Source organism: Ranitomeya imitator, chromosome 1, assembly GCF_032444005.1.
Source record: "Ranitomeya imitator isolate aRanImi1 chromosome 1, aRanImi1.pri, whole genome shotgun sequence".
NCBI lineage: Eukaryota > Metazoa > Chordata > Amphibia > Anura > Dendrobatidae > Ranitomeya > Ranitomeya imitator.
In genome coordinates, this window is record NC_091282.1 from 158,176,520 (window position 1) to 158,196,571 (window position 20,052).

Here is a 20,052-nt window from a genome sequence, read left to right on the forward strand (position 1 = left end):
TATTGTCCCAGTCTACCAGATTAAGGGCATCTCTAAGCTGGTCAAACTTTGCCTTCCTAAAGTTCAGTGTTTTTGTGACTCCCTGACAAGTCCCCCTAGTGAAAGACAGGTGAAACTGCACAATATTGTGGTCGCTATTTCCTAGATGCCCAACCACCTGCAGATTTGTTATTCTGTCAGGTCTATTAGATAGTATTAGGTCTAAAAGTGCTGCTCCTCTGGTTGGATTCTGCACCAATTGTGAAAGATAATTTTTCTTGGTTATTAGCAGAAACCTGTTGCCTTTATGGGTTTCACAGGTTTCTGTTTCCCAGTTAATATCCGGGTAGTTAAAGTCCCCCATAACCAGGACCTCATTATGGGTTGCAGCTTCATCTATCTGCTTTAGAAGTAGACTTTCCATGGTTTCTGTTATATTTGGGGGTTTGTAACAGACCCCAATGAGAATTTTGTTACCATTTTTCCCTCCATGAATTTCGACCCATATGGACTCGACATCCTCATTTCCTTCGCTAATATCCTCCCTTAAAGTGGACTTTAGACAAGACTTTACATAGAGACAAACCCCTCCTCCTCTCCGATTTTTACGATCCTTTCTAAACAGACTGTAACCCTGTAAGTTAACTGCCCAGTCATAGCTTTCATCTAACCATGTCTCGGTTATTCCCACTATGTCAAAGTTACCTGTAGATATTTCTGCTTCTAGTTCTTCCATCTTGTTTGTCAGGCTTCTGGCGTTTGCGAGCATGCAGTTTAGAGGATTTTGTTTTGTTCCAATCTCCTCGCTGTGGATTGTTTTAGAAATGTTCTTACCTCCCATCTGAGTATGTTTTCCTGGGTCTTCTTTGTTCAAGTCTAATGTTTTTCTTCCCGTCCCCTCTTCTTCTAGTTTAACGCCCTCCTGATGAGTGTAGCGAGTCTTCTGGCGAATGTGTGTTTCCCAGGTTTGTTGAGGTGTAGTCCGTCTCTGGCGAGGAGTCCATCGTACCAGTAATTCACACCGTGGTCCAGGAATCTGAATCCTTGTTGTCTGCACCATCGTCTTAGCCAGTTGTTTGCATCAAGGATCCTGTTCCATCTCCTGGTGCCATGCCCGTCTACTGGAAGGATAATGTCTACTGTCAATGTAGTCCCACCAATTAATACATTTCCGGACTGTACTTCACCTCAAATAATGTGCAGTCTTTACCTAAAGTACCAATCTTACACTAACAAGTGGATTTTTGGATAACAGTGTCATTGATGCAGGCATCAGGAATCATCTGTCTTCCAACCACGGTGCTTGCGAAGAAACTGAGACAATTTGACTAGAGTGCATTAGGAATAGTCATGTAAAGCTGCTGCCGGGCATACGTTTTCAACCAATTTTTCTGCTTTTGTTGTTTTAGTTTTTCTTTTTGTGAGTCTGAAAATATAATTTTACCAATAATCTAATTGCTGTTGATAAGTATATCAATTATTACCTCTGCTTCATTCTAGCTATATGGAGTGGTCTATTCCCCCACTTGATAGACTCCTGGAATAACTACAAGTGTCTAGATCGAGATTACCCAACATGGATGGACATTGTAAAACAAAAAGGATATGCTACTCAGAAGTTTGGTAAACAAGACTACAGAAGTGGATCTCATTCACTGAGGTGAGCTAGCCAATTATAGATAAATTATTTAAAGCCTAAAGGGAACCTGCCACATCAACTAACACTATTTACCTGCAAATAAGCTTCTTGGTCAATGTAAAGGTTCCTAATGAGGTTCATCAGATGGTTCTGCACACCCATATACTGTACAGGTGCTTCTCACAAAATTAGAATATCATCAAAAAGTTAATTTATTTCAGTTCTTCAGTACAAAAAGTGAAACTCATATATTATATAGAGTCATTACAAACAGAGTGATCTATTTCAAGTGATTATTTCTTTTAATGTTGATGATTATGGCTTACAGCCAACGAAAACCCAAAAGTCATTATCTCCGTAAAGGAAGATTCAGAGGCTGAAGTGGTCAAGTGGGACAATATTTTCATGCCACATGCCCAGTTATACAGCAGGGGAACAGTAAAGGAAGATTCTAAAACACCAGAGAAGAGGACGATATATATAGATTTTATGACTTATAGCCAATAAAAACCCAAAAGTCATTATCTCAGTAAACCAGAATACTTTATAACACCAGCTTGAAAAATGATTTTAAAAACCGAAATGTTGGCCTACTGAAATGTATGTTCAGTAAATGCACTCAATACTTGGTCGGGGCACCCTTTGCATCAATTACTGCATCAATGTGTCATGGAGGCGATCAGCCTGTGGCACTGCTGAGGTGTTATGGAAGCCCAGGTTGCTTTGCTTGCAGCCTTCAGCTCATCTGTATTGTTGGGTCTTGTGTCTCTCATCTTCCTCTAGACAATACCACATAGATTCTCTCAGGTCAGGTGAGTTTGCTTGCCAATCCAGCACAGTGATACTGTTGTTTTTAATTTCAATAAAGTTATATTTAAATAATTTAAACTTAATACATTGTTTTCATAAAAGAAAAAGAAAGATAATATTATTCCCTCGCAGGGGAACTTCAATGAGTTGTAATAATAATAATAATGCAATTAACATAAAGGGGAACCAGACAAAGACTGGGGAAGGATAGAACAATAGGAAAGAGACAAACGAAAATTCCACAGCATATAAAATAGCCATAACATATCCTTGAAGATTGTATCAATCTAAATGTACCATATTATAGGAAGAATTATGGAGAGAGGCGTAATGCTCGATCCAATTGGACATTTTGCTCCAAATCCATCCAAGGACTCCAAAGTTTGAAAAAGAGATCCCAAGTATCACCTCTGGTTCCTTCAATACGTTCAGATAGCATAATATTATTCATTCTTTCTTTAACAACTGATATAGATAGCGAGGGTGATTTCCATTTAGCAGCTATATGAATTTTGGTAGCCATAAAGAGAAGGTTTACTAGTTTGTGCATACCCTTATGGAGTAAGGGGTGTCTTGCCCCCAGTAGGAAAACTGCTGGATTCTTGTGCCAATCATTTGATCTACTAGGAATTTTACTTTTTGCCAGAGATCTAATACCATGGGACACGTCCACCATATATGCATCATATCCCCTTGTTGGTTACAACCTCGGAAGCATAAAGCAGATACATGTGGATATATGCTACGTAGTTTAGATGGAACAAAATATGTCCTATGGAGAACCTTAACGAGGTCTCCACCAGAGATGATTGATGACTACCTTTAGATAATGTGTCACAGCAATATCTTCAGTCTTCTATAGATAATTCAAAACCCAGGTCCCTCTCCCAGTTTATCATGTAATTCAATTTTTTCTCATCATGAATATGATTAATAATTGAATATATCAAATAAAATGTACCTCTTCCCATAGGATCATTGATACGTTTTTGTTCAAAACTGGAGATGGTAAGAGGGTTTTTATTTGGTATAAGTTTTTTAGCAAAATGGAATATTTGGTTCATTCGTAAGAATTCTCTTACCGGAAGTTCATATTTCTGAATAAACTCCTCTGTCTATCCAATAATATATTAAATGGTGAACACAAATGTTTTAGTGTAAAAAATCCCTTTAAGATCCACCATGAGAAGAGGTGTGGGTTTAAACCAGGGGTAAACATTGGATTAAAAAAAAGATTAGTCATAGGAGAGGAAGCTGACTGTAGTCCAAATTTAAATCTAGCTTTTCTCCAGAGTAGCAAGGAGTGGGCTGTAAAGGGTGCTATACTATTAATGCCTTTTGGGAGTTTTTCCATTGTCCACATTAATCCAGGTAATGAGAATGGTTTGATAAGGGATGATTCTAGAAGTACCCTTCTTGGTTTATTGATATATGAGCAGGTGCTTGTTAATTGGGCTATTTGTGCAGACCTATAATACAGAGCAAAATTTGGCAATGAGACACCTCCTAATTTTCTATGAAAAAACATGGTTTTTCGTAGAATTCTACTTTTTTTTTCTCTGCCAAATATAGCTAAATACTAAATTACCATATGTATCTTAGGAAGTTTTATAGTTGGTATAGCTATTGGTAGGGATCGAAGAAGGTATTGGAAACGAGGTAGAGAGACCATTTTAATTGAGTGGATTCTTCCTAGCCAAGATAAATTAGTGGAAGACCATTTGGTAAGATCAGCTTGAAAATTCTGGAAGAGAGGAGTGTAGTTCCACTTATAAAGAGTTGATCTGTTTGATGTTAAATTGATACCTAAATATGTCAAGTAGTTATCCTTTTTTATGAAATTAAAGTGGGAAACTATACTGTCTTGTGTTTCCTTAGGAGTATTTAGAAAAAGGGCTTCAGATTTATCTACATTTATCTTGAGACCAGAAATAGTTTCAAAATCATGAGGCAAAGAAAATAAATTAGGAAGAGTGGTGTGGGGGTTGGTAACAGTTAAAAGAAGATCATCTGCGAACAGACTGACTTTATATTGGTCATCTAGATCTGAGGGACCTGTTATATTCGGATTTTTTCTAATGGCTTCTGCAAGTGGTTCTATAGCTAGTGCAAAAAGGGCCGGGGACAGTGGGCAGCCCTGTCTTGTACCTTGTTGTATTTTAACCGGAGTTGGGTGTATTATTGGGGTTTTAGGTATGCCATTGGGTTATCGTAAAGAAGGCAAATACATGAGATAAATTGAGATGGAAAACCAAATCTTGTGAGGACAGAGAATAGATAAGGCCATGATAGTGAGTTAAACGCCTGTTCAATGTCTAGTGCCAATAGTAGTAGTTGTTTTTGATGGGTATTTGCTGAGTGGATACTGTTGTTTTTAAACCAGGTATTGGTACTTTTGGCAGTGTAGACAGGTGCCAAGTCCTGCTGGAGAATATTTCCATCTCCAAAAAGCTTGTTGGCAGAGGGAAGCATGAATTGCTCAAATATTTCCTGGTAGACGACTGCGCTGACTTTGGTCTTGATAAAACACAGTGGACCTACACCAACAGATGACATGGCTCCCCAAACCATCACTGATTGTGGAAACTTCACACTAGACCTCAAGCAGCTTGGATTGTGGCCTCTCTACTCTTCCTCCAGACTCTGGGACCTTGATTTCCAAATGAAATTCAAAATTTACTTTCATCTGAAAACAACACTTTGGACCACTATGCAACAGTCCAGTTCTTTTTCTCCTTGGCCCAGGTAAGACGCTTTTGGCGTTGTCTCTTGGTCATGAGTGGCTTGAAACAAGGAATGGACACTTGTAGCCCATATCCTAGATACTTGTGTGTGTGGTGGCTCTTGAAGCAGTGACTCCAGCAGCAGTCCACTCCTTGTGAATCTCCCCCAAATTTTTGAATGGCATTTTCTTAACAATCCTTTCAAGGCTGCGGTTATCCCAGTTGCTTGTGCACCTTTTTCTACCACACGTTTTCTTTCCACTCAACTTTCCATTAACATGCTTGGATGCAGCACTCTGTGAACAGCCAGCTTCTTTAGCAATTACCTTTTGTGTCTTACCCTCCTTGTGGAGTGTGTCAATGACTGCCTTCTGGACATCTGTCAAGTCAGTAGTCTTCACCATGATTGTGGAGCCTACTGAAACAGACTAAGGGTCCTTTTTAAACACTTAGGGTATGTGCACACTTTGCAGATTTGCCTGCGGATTTTTCTGCACTAAATCCGCAGCTCTTGGCAGAAAACGCAGATGCGTTTTTGATGCGTTTTTTTGCGCGGTTTTGATGTGGTTTTTTATGCAGTTTTTTAATGCGTTTTTGTATGCATTTTTGAAAGCTAAATAAAGATGTATTATTGAACAAAAAAAAAACGGTACACCGGTACTTCAACGGAAAAATGCATGAAAAACTGGATTCGGAGGCCGGATTCATCATTTCACATCTCAGTTTCATATGTTTTTCGCCGCATCCGTCGCTGGCGTTTTTTCGCCGGACAGAAAAAACGTTTTTCTGTACGTTTTCTCCGTCCGCTAGAAACTGCTGTTCTGACGGATCCGGCAAAAAAACGGATGAAACGTGTGGCCATCAGGCTCAATCCGGCGCTAATATAACTATGAGAAAAAAAACAGATCCGGCGGGAAAAAAGCCACGGATCCGTTTTTTTTAAACTCGCCGGATTGTGCCTGACTGCAAAAGCCTGATGTGTGAAAGTAGCCAGATAGATAGATAGATAGATAGATATATGGATAGATATATCTATTTATCTACAGATATATTTATCTATAAATATATCTATAGATTGATATAGCCATAGTTATATCTATAGATATATCCATAGTTATATCTATAGATATATCTATACATATATCCATAGTTAACCATGTATAGATATATAGATTTATCTATGGATATATCTATAGATATATAATAGCAAGGCCTATGTTTCTTACTGAACGTTTAATTAAAAAAAACGGAAAAAAATGGCGTGGGCTCCTGCGCAATATTCTGCACCACAGGGGGAAAGCCAACAGCCGGGGACCAATATTTGTAGCCTGGGAAGGGGGTAATACCTATGGCCCCTCCCAGGCTATGAATATCAGCCCGCAGCTGTCTGCATAGCCTTTACTGGCTATTAAAATAGGGGGACCCCCCACCCAAAAAAAATTACGTGGGGTCCTCCTATATTTTATAGCCAGAAAGGCTATGCAGACAGCTGCGGGCTGATATTCATAGCCTAGAGAGTGGCCATGGATATTGGCCCCCCGGCTACAATACCAGCCCCCAGCCGCCCCAGAAATGGCGCATATGTGAGATGCGCCAATTCCAGCACTTAGCCCCTCTTTTCCCACTCCCAAGTAGCGGTGGGTTATGGGGTAATAAGGGGTTAATGTCACCTTGCTATTGTAAGCCGGATTAATAATGAAGAGGCGTCAATAAGACGCCTATCCATTATTAATCCTACAGTAGTGAAAGAGTTAAAAAAATATTTAAATAAAGACACAGCCAGAAAAAAGTATTTTAATTTTCTTAATTGAACCATACTTACCATACTCGATCGCCTGCAAAAAAATAAAAAAAATAAACCAACCGTATACTACCTGTCTGCCGTAGTCCAATTAATAACGAGTGTCCCACAGCGATCTCCCCTATAGAACAGTGACATCGGGTGATGTCACTTCTCTATAGACCTTCAGTGACACACTTGCATGAGACAATGGCTCCTGAGTTCATTGGTCTCACTTTATGGCATTGCTGCGTGGGAACTTTCTCACACAGCAGTGCCACAAGTGAGACTTAGGACTATTTTTTAGTGACGGAGAAATACAGTGCGGAAGGATACCTTCCGTCATTGTATTCCTGGAGAGTGGTCTCATCAGCTGATGCTGCTGCTCTCCACGGGAGATCGTCGTGGGACACTCGCTTTAATTGGATTTATGTGGATCAGGGAGTATATTGTTTGTTTATTATTTTAATATTTTTTACAGGTGACACTGGCTTCGGGGATCAAAGTGACAAGTGATGGTGAGTATGTACTCTATGTTTAATGTACTGTATGTTTAGATGTTGTATGTAGTATGTTGTATGTATGTAGTATGTTGCATGTATGTAGTACGTTGCATGTATGTACTACGTTGCATGTTGTATGTATGTTGCATGTATGTAGTATGTTGTATGTATGTAGTATGTTGCATGTATGTAGTATGTTGCATGTATGTTGTATGTACAGGGGTTGGACAAAACAATGGAAACACCTAACGTTTTAGCATCGTAACTTTCGAACATGTTATAAACATGCAAACCGTGACATATGGTAATGTTTTGTAGTTGATTATTTGTGTTATGTGATTTGTGTATGTAAATTAACTGTTTGTTTTGCCGAATTGTAAGAACATTGATGAGAACCTGATCCAATGGCAGACCTCTCGGATTTTCAAAGAGGCCAAATTGTTGGTGCTTGTATGGCAGGCCCTAGTGTAACAGAAAGTGCTTGAATGCTTGGCGTGTCGAGAGGTACTGTCTGCAATGTAATGACTACATTTGAAAGAGAAGGAAAAATGTCCTCAGCAAAGCACAGGTCCGGCCGAAAGTTGAAGTCGACTGAGAGAGACCGTCGGACTTTAAAGCGAATTGTGAGAGAGGATCGCAAGACCACGGCTCCGAAAATCACTGCTGAGCTCAATGAACACCCACAGAACCCAGTTTCCACGAAAACTGTTCGTCGGGAGCTGCACAAATCTGGATTCCACGGAAGAGCTGCAATTAGAAAACCGTTGCGCTCAATGACAAATGTTTCCAAGCGTTTAGTGGTGTAGAAACCTCCAGAATTGGTCCCTCGAGCAGTGGAAACGTGATATTTTCAGACGAATCATCGTTTACCCTATTTCCGACCTCCGGCCGAGTGTACGTTTGGAGTTCGCCGAAAGAAGCATTCCATCCAGACTGCCTTCTCCCAACCGTAAAACATGGTGGAGGTTATGTGATGATCTGAGGTGCTATTTTATGGAGATCCGCCGGGCCAATGATATCCCTTCATGGAAGAATTAACAGCCGAGATTATTTAGGCGACCATGTGCATCCAATGGTTCAAGCACTGTTCCCGGAGGGGAACGCCATCTTTCAGGATGATAATGCACCAATTCATACAGCTAGAATCGTTAAAGCATGGCACGAGGAACATTCTAATGAAGTTGAGCATCCCATCTGGCCCCCACAATCCCCAGACCTCAACATTAATGAGCATTTATGGTCGATTTTAGAGATTCAAGTTAGACGTCGATTTCCGCCGCCATTGTCGCTCAAAGAACTAGAGGGTGTTTTAACTGCAGAATGGGCTAAAATTCCTTTGGAAACAATTCACACATTGTATGAATCCATACTTCGGAGAATTGAGGCTGTAATCGCCGCAAAAGGTGGACCTACACCAGATTAAACTAACTTTTGTTGATGTTTCCAGGTGTTTCCTATATTTGGTCCAACCCCTGTATGTAGTATGTTGCATGTTGTATTTATGTTGCATGTATGTAGTATGTTGTATGCATGCATGTAGTATGTTGTATGTATGTAGTATGTTGTATGCATGTATGTAGTATGTTGTATGCACGTAGTATGCTGTATATATGTAGTATGTTGCATGTTGTATGTATGTTGTATGTATGTAGTATGTTGTATGTATGTTGCATGTATGTAGTATGTTACATGTTGTATGTATGTTGCATATATGTTGTATGCATGTAGTATGTTGTATGTATGTAGTATGCTGTATGTATGTTGCATGCATGTCGTATGTTGCATGTTGTATGTATGTTGTATGTAGTATGTATGTAGTATGCATGTATGTATGTAGTATGCATGCATGTATGTATGTATGTAGTATGCATGTGGAGTGCCCCCAAGGGCTAGGGGAACTCGGTACCGGGTCCGTCGGTTCACAGTGGGGATGTCACGGTGGCTGACCCGGTCCGTGGCCCTCGGGAGGTCCGAGTTAAAGGGGGAAAGGTCTTTAAAGGGAATGTTCGTGACGCCACCTGTGGTATTCGGTCAGGGTGACTGACGCTGCTTTAAGGGGGGTCCGCTGGGGTGATGTTATGGCGGCTAGATGGTATACCTTCCCACAGGTGAAATATGTCCCCAGGGCTTCCCAGTGTGTAGATTGTGGATGGTGAGAGGCGCAGTGAAGAACGAGGACACAAGGTTGCAGTCTCTTTACCTTTTACTGAAGGCTTCAGCATCCACAGTCCTGGGTACCAGACCACAGGGCAGGCAGAGTCCAGCTGGTTTGGAGGCAAATCCAGAGTCCCCTTATTCAGGTAGAAATCAGTAGCCTTCTTCTGGCGCCTGGGTTTTGTAGTACCTTATTGCTGTAGATGTTATCGATGTTATCTCTCTCTCTCTGGCCCCGGATGGATAGGACAAACCCGTATGACCGGTGGCTTGAGGCTTTTTACAGGGACTCTATCATGCCCCGGCCTCTCGTGGGTGCCACCTTGCCTCCTGGGTGTGGGGCGGATCAGTAACATGAAATTAGCTGTCCAGCCGGTCTCTGGAGCAAAGCATTAAGGACTGTTGCTCCCTCGGTGTTCCGGCTACCGGGATCCTGCGCCTCAGAAGGAGGCAGCCTGTGCAGGGCAGCACTCCTTCTAATATCCACTCCTTTGCTATGACTTCTTCACCCTCTCTACAATACAGTTCTCTTTCATGTCCTTTCTTAGGAACTGCCGCACTTAGCTCCGTAACCCTCGGTCCAGGCCTCTTACAGGCTCCCACCCCTGTCAGGGACCAACTACCTGAGCAAAGCTCAGCCAGCAACTGCCTAACTTCCTCTCCAGGCCACCGATTTTACCTCCGTGTGAAGAGTGCCCTAATAAATAGGAGCATAGCTCCCCCTGGTGGACTGGAGTATGAAATGTGTTGTATGTTTGTGTTACCTGGTAAAGAGATCTCCCTTATTGCCCCCAAACGTAACATCACTCCCCCCTAGAGGAGAACGGCATTACTGCAATGACCAGGACCCTGGGGCACTGCACATGTATGTAATATGTTGTATGTATGTTGTATGTTTGTGTGTTTTTTTATACATTCAACACATTAGCCGGATGATGGGACTACTACTGTCCCATCATTGGCTAATGTGTCAATCACTGTCACTGTAGCAGGCATAGCCGGATGGGACTTGTAGTCCCATTGGACGATGCCTGCGCACACACACTCACAGTGCCACACACACCTGGACAGGCCGCAGACCTCCCGGACAGGCCGCAGACCTCCCGGACAGGCCGCAGACCTCCCGGACAGGCCGCAGACCTCCCGGACAGGCCGCAAACCACACGAACGGGCCGCAGACCACCCGGACAGCCCGCAGACCCAGCACAGAGAGCTCGCAGACCCCGCTCACACACAGTCACGGCCCACACTCCGCCCACACTTTTCCCCCTCCCGAACTGCAGCGTTTCTTCCTCAGCTAAACCGCAGATCTTTTTTACATCTGCGGTTTTGCTGCGGAAGTGCCCGACTCAATGCAAGTCAATGGGTGCAGAAACGCTGCAGTTCCGCACAAAGAATTGACATGCTGCGAAAAAAAACAATGCTGCGTTTCCGCGCGATTTTTTCTGCAGCATGTGCACAGCTGATTTGGTTTTCCATAGTTTACATGGTACTGTATACCGCATGGAAAACTGCTGCAGATCCGCAGCGTCAAAAACGCTGCGGATCCGCGGTAAAAACCACAACGTGTGAACATGGCCTTAGGAAGCCTTTGCAGGGTTTTGTTTTGTTAATTATTCTTATTTACTGAGATAATGACTTTTGGGTTTTCATTGGTTGTAAGCCATAATCATCAACAGTAACCGAAATAAACACTTGAAATAGATCACTCTGTAATAACTCTATATAATGAGTTTCACTTTTTGTATTGAAGAACTGAAATAAATGATGATATTCTAATTTTGTGAGAAGCACCTGTATATGGGTGCGCAGAACCTTCTGATCAGCCTCATTAGGAACCTTTACACTGGCCAAGAAGCAATAGTCTGAATGGAACATGGTTCAAAGTAGAGTTGGTAAAATATCTGAAGGGTTTCTGAGGGATGTTATTCTGGATTATCTCAATGAGAATAACTGTTTAACTCCATATCAGCATGGGTTTATGAGGAATCTCTGCTCTCAAACCAATCTAATCAGTTTTTATGAAGAGGTAAGCTATAGACTGAACCAAGGTTAGTCATTGGACGTGGTATATCTTGATTTTTCCAAAGCGTTTGATACCGTGCCGCACAAGAGGTTGGTACACAAAATGAGAATGCTGGGTCTGGGGGAAAATGCGTGTAAATGGGTAAGTAACTGGCTAAGTGATAGAAAGCAGATGGTGGTTATAAATAGTATAATTTATCTATTTGGGTTGCTGTGACCAGTGGGGTACCACAGGGGTCGGTGTTAGGACCTATTCTTTTCAAGATATTTATTAACGATCTGGTAGAAGGTTTACACAGTAAAATATCGATATTTGCAGATGATACAAAACTATGTAAAGCAGTCAATAAAAGAGAAGATGGTGTTCTGCTTCAGATGGATCTGAATAATTTGGAAACTTGGGCCGAGGGTGGCAGATGCGGTTTAACAATGATGAATGTAAGGTTAAATATATGAGGGAACTGTACAATGACCTTTCTGATGATCTTTTTAATCATAGACCTGAGACAAGGACAAGGGGGCATCCTCTACGTCGGGAGGAAAGAAGGTTTAAGCATAATAACAGACGCGGATTCTTTACTGTAAGAGCAGTGAGACTATGGAACTCTCTGCCGTATGATGTTGTAATGAGTAATTCATTACTAAAATTTAAGAGGGGACTGGATACCTTTCTTGAAAAGTATAATGTTACAGGTTATATATACTAGATTCCTTGATAGGGCGTTGATCCAGGGAACTAGTCTGATTGCCGTACTTGGAGTCGGGAAGGAATTTTTTTCCCCATTGTGGAGCTTACTCTTTGCCATATGTTTTTTTTGCCTTCCTCTGGATCAACATGTTAGGGCATATTAGTTTAGGCTATGGGTTGAACTAGATGGACTTAAAGTCTTCCTTCAACCTTAATAAGGTCTCTTGATAATCCAGGCTTTGGTCGCAGGGTGGATTTTTGGCATGTTGTCAGAGCTCAAGTTGCAGTTCAAGTGAAGGTCTGGGGTGCTGGCTTTCTTTTCATACACACACAGTAATTAATCGATCATTTACTGAGCACATGTGAGGATGTAAACTAGGATTGGGTGCATTATATGACCAGGCGACAAAACTTTTGTCTTGCCAAAATCTGACCATTCTGTGTCCATTAACTGATCAATATTTCTGCATTGATGCCAATTTATTTTCTTAACCTAAACCACATTTCGTAGGGTTTCAGCTTTCAAAAGAATAATTTATACAACCAATGGATGAATTTAACGTCAGGTTATAAGCTTTTATTTACATAGCATGGATAAGCGACATAACTTCTGTCAGGGAGTGTATAGTATAAAGAAAAAGGAACGAACACTTAGAATCCATTAAAATGTATAATTTTCTCTATATATTGTGACAGAGTCACTGGCAAGGTGCTAGAGGAAGGATACGTTTCTCTGAGGCTATTGGCTTTAGTGAATTGAAACCCAGAAGTTTGCTCCAGCACACGATGTGTTGAGAGGGGTTAATTGGCCATTTTAAGGGCTGGGTTTTTGTGGACAACCATCGAGCGGGTGGGAGGTTGTCCACCTTATCTCCACCCCAGGGTGTGGTCTGGGGTTTAAATAGTTAGCCTCTAGAGGCATTCAGTGTTCAATAGGCCTAGAGAGTGGAACTCCAGTGCTAGATGTCCTAACAAGGAAGCTGAACCTGTATATGTTTGTTTTTCCTGAGTGTGCGGATCCCCGCAACCACACAGACTATGCTGTATGTATTGCTTTGTTTTTCCTTAAGCGGGGAAGGCCTTGTTTTATTTTGAGAACTCTGCACTGCCTTACGAAGCACTGCTAATAAACCAGTGAGAGTCTTAAAAAGACTGTGTTCCGCTGTCTACCTCCTTGTGCAACCGATTGAGCTGATCTACCACCATGTATAAAGAAAATCTAAAAAGCAAGGATGCGTGATAAAAGAGGGACACAGAAAATAGGCCTGTTTATCATGCATGTGACATGTAAGACACAATATTGTTGCTGCTAGATGAAAGTTTGCATTCAGGCTATGCTAATGATCTTAGAAATAACCTTTTAGTGGAAAAATGCGCAGGTAACATGTACGCACCAGGTCCAGTGTCCATCAACTCTACACGTGTTTCGTCTTGCTTCTTCAGGGGGCGTGATGATTCTGCTCTTAGCAGTATTTGAACCCAGCACCCAAGCAAGGCTACAGTGCTGACCTCTGAGCTACCATTCTGCCCATAAAATATTATGCTTTAGGCGAGGCTTAAACTCACAACCTTGGCAATGCTTTGTATTGTACTGCTGTGTAAGTACCACATACTAGCCGATTGCACCACTGGAGCTCTGTTATATCACTGCTAAAATCTATTAATTTATTATAGTTTTCCAATGTGTCTGAAAAAAATGTTGTCTGTCTGAATTTTCCTAATTGTCCAGAAAATAAATAAAAAATCAAGTTGGCATTTCTGACCTGACTCACAGAACCGGTTTATTTTTCTCTAATGTAGGTACAGTCATCCTTGTCGAGACAAGATGCACAATGCAAGATGCATCAGTCAGTTCAAGTGCACAAACTTTATGTTCCTTTCGAAAATTGCAGCTTAAAAGCATAGCTAAAGGCATAGTTATTATAAAAAGTAACTCAAATGATATCTGAACACAAAGCTTTCAACCTATTTCAAAGTCCTGTGGATTTTATTCAAGGCAATCAAATGATATAGATTACTTGTTAGACCACTGCACAAATGATGGACTCCATACAAACAAGAAGACGGTCATTATCTCAAGGGGTCATACAGATGATTGCATTAATTGGAAGGATAGATACATTTTGACCTTTAGGTTTTATGATGAAATCATTAGGCCATTTTGTAGCACAGGAAGTGTTATAACACGATACTATACTTGGTTGGTATTTTATTCTTTGGTGACTTGAGGCTTCATGTGGAATATTTGTCATAGATGCGTAGGGGCCAATCTGTCTTATTTAAAAAAAAAAAAATTTGAAATTTTTAAGAAATAAACAAAATACATATTTTTTGGGCACCATCCATTTTCATGAATTTTACACAAAGATCACCAGAAAACAGAGACACACTGATGAATCAGGGCCTTAGACTAGTCAGTCTTAACGTGAACCAGATAAATCATAGGGGTTCATGCTTGATAAATCTGATGCCTCATTAGTCTCTCTAGCCTAAGTTAGCACCATCTATTAGTGGGCTTCTTTTGTGTAAAAAAAAAAAAATTGAGCAAATATTTTGGCATATTTATTTGGGGGCAATGTTGTCTCTTTCTGCAAAGCCAAATCCCTTCCAAGCAAACTTAAACCCCAACAAAGCATAGAAAGTGTCTAAAACACATCATAAAGTCCTGGCGTTTTGCTGCATCTTGCTGTAAAGGCACCTTTTGAGATTTTTATAGTATATTTTTTATATTTTTATAGTATATTCACCCTTATTTTCTCTGTCCGGTGCGCGTTGCCCTGGTGACGCTGGGCGGATGTGTTCGGTGGCTTGGCGTCTGCGCACGCGCCGCTTGTAATCGCCCAGCATGCAATGTCCGGTATCTTATTGGTCAATTTTGAGATAAATACGCACGCCCTGGGCCAAATTGTACACGCCCCCGGAAGAAGGCTAAACGCCGAAACGTACGTAGGGAACGAGGAGCATTTAGGTATGAGTGACTATACATATTTGTGACTTTATTATTTGCCAGACACTTGTAGTTTTATCACACTTAGCATTTTAACACTTTATATAGCCCCTTGGAGTACCGTACATAGATGGTCTCTGTGATGCAACAAGTAACAGTGATTGTGTTACATTTTATATATCTCCCTTCAATGGAATAGCTTTCAGCACCTTTTGCACTTTAGCATCGTTTTGCGGTTTTCTAGATTTTGCAACATTGCACATGCTATTGCATTTTATGTCCAAAAAATCTTTTCTTATATAAATCTTCATATATTTATTTATTTTTTTCTATTTTTGTGGCACTTTAATTGAATTTTCTGGATATACTTATTCCTCATTGCTATATGTCTGATGTTTTTGCACAGCACTTATGCACTTTGTTTTATATATCTATTTTTGGGTAATAATAATTTTGTGCTGCTGTGGAGATATATACATATATAAATTTATCGAATATTTTATTCTTAATATATGTTCTTGAGGGCTTAGTGTTTTGCTACCTATAACGTTTTATATATTTTCTGCATTGCCTGGCAACAATTATACATTAGTTATATGTTCTTATACCTTTATACTTATTATTGTATGTGCTTCCATCAGCTGTGATATTGAATAATTTTTATAATTAAATATATATTTACTTTATTTTCAATAAAATAATTAATTTTATACCGTCTTTTTGCACTATTTTTTTGGGAGGATTTGTTTGTCAACAGTGCTAGACAAAGTATATTTTGCATACAATTGGTTGCTTATCTGATTGACTTATTTTTTTGTACAGTTTATCAGGTCTAATAACATTTTTGTAGCTTAGTACCTAGGTATCAAAGCTAAACAGAACAATATCCTCGAAAGTAAGACTTTTGGCACAGTGACCTTTAGTGTCCTATTAGCTTTTAATTAAAATTCCTTTTTTTTACAAAGTGTAGATTTGATAATAGAGTAGTATAATAGCAGTGTAAGTTAGTGATTGGTCCTGTGGTTTAACTACTATTCAGAGATCACAACTATTCATAACAGATATAGGAATCACATTTTACAACGGAGGCAGTGTATAATACCAATTCTCTCTACTTTCAGTAATCGTGTGGAAGCCTGGACCAGGGATGTGCCATTTCTCCTCAGACAAGAAGGTAGACCCATGGCTTCTCTTATTGCCAATAAGACTCAAACTCGCATAATGAAAGAAGACTGGAAAAATGCAGATCTAGCCACCAGTTGGTTAAAAAAACAGGCAGGAAACTCTTCACAACCATTCTTTCTGTACTTAGGCTTAAACTTGCCTCATCCATATCCTACTGTAAACATGGGAGAGAATTTTGGCTCATCAACTTTTTTAACTTCCCCCTACTGGCTTCAAAAAGTAAGTTTTTCATCATTCAATGGATATGTACAGTACATGTAAAGCACATTTCAACTGCATCATAGAAAAAAATCTATATCTATCGTCCTCTTCTCTGGTGTTTTAGAATCTTCCCTTACTGTTCCCCTGCTGTATAACTGGGCATGTGGCATGAAAATATTGTCCCACTTGACCACTTCAGCCTCTGAATCTTCCTTTACTGAGACAATGACTTTTGGGTTTTCATTGGCTGTAAGCCATAATCATCAACATTAACAAAAATAAACACTAGAAATTGATCATTCTGTATGTAATGACTCTATATAATGTATGAGTTTCTCTTTTTGCATTGAAGAACTGAAATAAATTAACTTTTTGATGATATTCTAATTTTGTGAGAAGCACCTGTACCTAGTGACCATCCTGATTGGGTATACCATGGCGCGTTGGGAAGACTTTTTTTTATTTTTCTTTATTTAAAAAAAATGACAGCTAAGGACCCTATGTTTTTTGCATGTGTCAGTATTTATCTACTTACTGCAGTGTGCCTATTCATTATGTTTTTATTTTACGTTATATTTATCTGTTAATGGTCACAAAGTACATGTGCGCCTACTTATTACACTAAGGGTATGTTTCCACATTCAGTATTTGCTGCGGATTGGATGCTGCGTACAGATGTTACAGCATAGTGGATGCGATTTTATGAAAACCCATCTCCACTCTGCGTTCAAAGACGCAGGTGGCAGACCTGCGTATACGCACATACAGCGCGTCTTTTTAGACCGCAGCATATCTATTTATCTTGTGGAGACGCTCAGTCTCCGCAAGATAAATAGCATCGTCCTATGTATATGTGTTCAATGTGTTGAGCAAAAATTTGGGCATATTTATTTGGGGGCAATCTTGTCTCTTTCCGCAAAGCCAAATCCCTTCCAAGCAAACTTAAACCTTAACAAAGCCTAGAAAGTGTCTAAAACACATCATAAATAAAGTCATGGCGTTTTGTTGTTGTGTCCTGGCAATTGTTCAATGAACACATGCGGAATCACCGCGCATACAAAGGCCAGCTTTGGACGGGGCTGGTATCTGCTGCATCCAAAGCGCTGCCTTTATGGAACGTGGAAACATACTCTTATACTAACTGGTGTGCTTGCCCTTGTATTTTGGTTTTGCCTCATTTAAAAATATGACAATTCTAATTTTTTAACTCATTTGTTTAGTTTGGTTTTCTTTATCTCCTTTTAGAAAATCTGATGTAGTTTTTGGTCAAATTTATGCAGAAATATGGAACATTCTGAAGGGTTCACAAACTTTCAAGCACTACTGTAAATGGCCAGAGTATTTGAAAACCTATAGCTTTTGTCACGCAGGTGGCAGATGTGCTTCATGGACCCACTGTGCCACGAGGCCAAGCTCACGTAGGAGGGACGTAACTAAGCTGCTATCTGGTGTTCACTGGAGCTCCTGATGGTGGGTCAGGCTTGAGCTGCTGGTACCTGTCATGTATCATTCCTAGGCAGTCACCGTTACTGCAGCTGCTGACCCCAAGGGTCAGGTATGCAGACACTGACGGGACTCGGACTCCATTCAGACTGCTTCTTGGGCAGGACAGATACTGACAGAGTCACAGACAGAGCTGGATTCGGAGACTGGTATAACAGTCCGAACAACTAGGAGTAGAAGGATAGATACATGTTCAGACACACGAATCTCGGGAACAGGTTCATGTTCCACAAGAGCAGCTTCAGAGTTGGGATACTGCCGGATGCAATTTCAGGATTTATATACTTGCCACACATGGGCCAGGGGAGAAGATTCAGGCACTGGCCATGCATGGACCAGGGATTTGGATTTGGGCCTGGCCACTCATGGACCAGAGGTTCTAGATCAGGACCTGGCCACGCATGGAACAGGGCACCTAACAACTCATTAGTTCCAATCTAACTCATTAATAAATCAATGTTTTTAGTCACCTCCCAAGATACCTTCTCTGGGTCCATCTTCAGCCTGGTCTCCCAGAATATACGTCCACGAGGCGGGAAAATTCCTGAGAACAGATCATTGGACCAAGCTTTGAGACTTTGTGGGGACACCGCCTCCTCTTTCCTTTCTTCGGCGCCTCCAGCACACAGCGGGTGGAGAAAATGGTGACACTGATTGCTGAACTGGATGTGTAGGGACCAGACACCACTTGAGACTTGACGGTCTCCAACTTAGCACCTCTCGGAACCTTCAGACTAGAACGGGCACTTGAGTTCTCAGCTCCAGACAATCTAAGAGAAGTGGATGAAATAAACCAGACAGCAAATGGAAGATTATCTTCTCCGTTTGCAATGCTATGGAGCTATAGTTGTTCAGAAACGACTCGACTGTTTTTGAGCAAGACTTGTCCTTCGTCAGACAACACCCTCATCAGATACTGGAGCTTTTGGGAGGGAATCTGACAATGGTCCCTAGAGGTCTTCACTTGCCACAGATACAATCATAGTCATAGGTGGAGAGAGAAAACTCTCGCCAATGGCAGCCTCTCCCATTGGCTCAAGGCTTTGTAGTTTTACAGACTTCTCAGGACAAAAACAGTCGGGATAATCCACACAACTGCATCAATACCGCAATCCTCTCACATGACAGAGTTCTGGCTGATGCTCAGCCTGTCAAACACTTTTGACCTCCATGAATTCCTTACAGGCAGCTGCCTCATGAGGCTGGGGAACAGGTGGTCTCTGGAAGGACAGGTCCAGACATGACTGCTTTCTCAATCACCTCTCTGGTCTGCTCTTAGAAGCTAGGAAGGGAAGATTTTGAAGAAGATTTGAGACCCTGCTCACAGAAAACCTTTCAGAAGACCACCAGGAAGGCCTACAGGCCCTAGGATCCCCTGTGTCTCATAAGGGGTTGAGCCACGGTAGGGCATCTCCTGCTAGGTAGGACATAGGGAATCCCACCTTGACCCAATTGGAGTGAAACTGCTGAGCAAAAAATTAAAAATGCTGCATGCACTGCGTCGGATCCCCATCGTACTGACTGTGGGAGATCAGACCGGATGGGCTCTTTTCTAGGAGCATAAGTTGTAGGTTGAGTAGACACTGCCACAGGGACTGCAACTTCGGCTGCTGCTGTGAAAGTCATGGCTTCCAATTGGACATCCAGCCTTGTAGGTGGAACAAATTCTTTTTCCTGTTGCTCACACTGGCAAAACAACTCTTGATATAGCTTTGAGTATGAAAGGCCATGGGGTTCAGGTGGCACGTGTCGTTCAGGGATCCACTGTGCCACGGGACCAAGCTTACCTAGGAGGGGCATAGCTAAGCAGCTACCTGGTATTCACTGGAGGTCCTGATGGTGGAGTCAGTCTTGAGGTGAAGGTAGTCGGCAGGTGCCATTCCTAGGCAATTCCCAGTACTGCAGCAGCTGAGGT

At 41.2% G+C, this 20,052-nt stretch overlaps 1 protein-coding gene across 2 annotated transcripts in view; it reads left to right on the forward strand.

The window, feature by feature from the left end:
- ARSK (arylsulfatase family member K) overlaps positions 1-20,052 on the forward strand; it is a 225,423-nt gene that overhangs the window by 40,862 nt on the left and 164,509 nt on the right. For both annotated transcript variants that reach the window (XM_069751943.1, XM_069751952.1), the window contains exons 3-4: positions 1,480-1,639; positions 16,370-16,652. In XM_069751943.1, the coding sequence (XP_069608044.1) occupies positions 1,480-1,639; positions 16,370-16,652 (443 nt within the window). The remainder of the gene's footprint in view (positions 1-1,479; positions 1,640-16,369; positions 16,653-20,052) is intronic.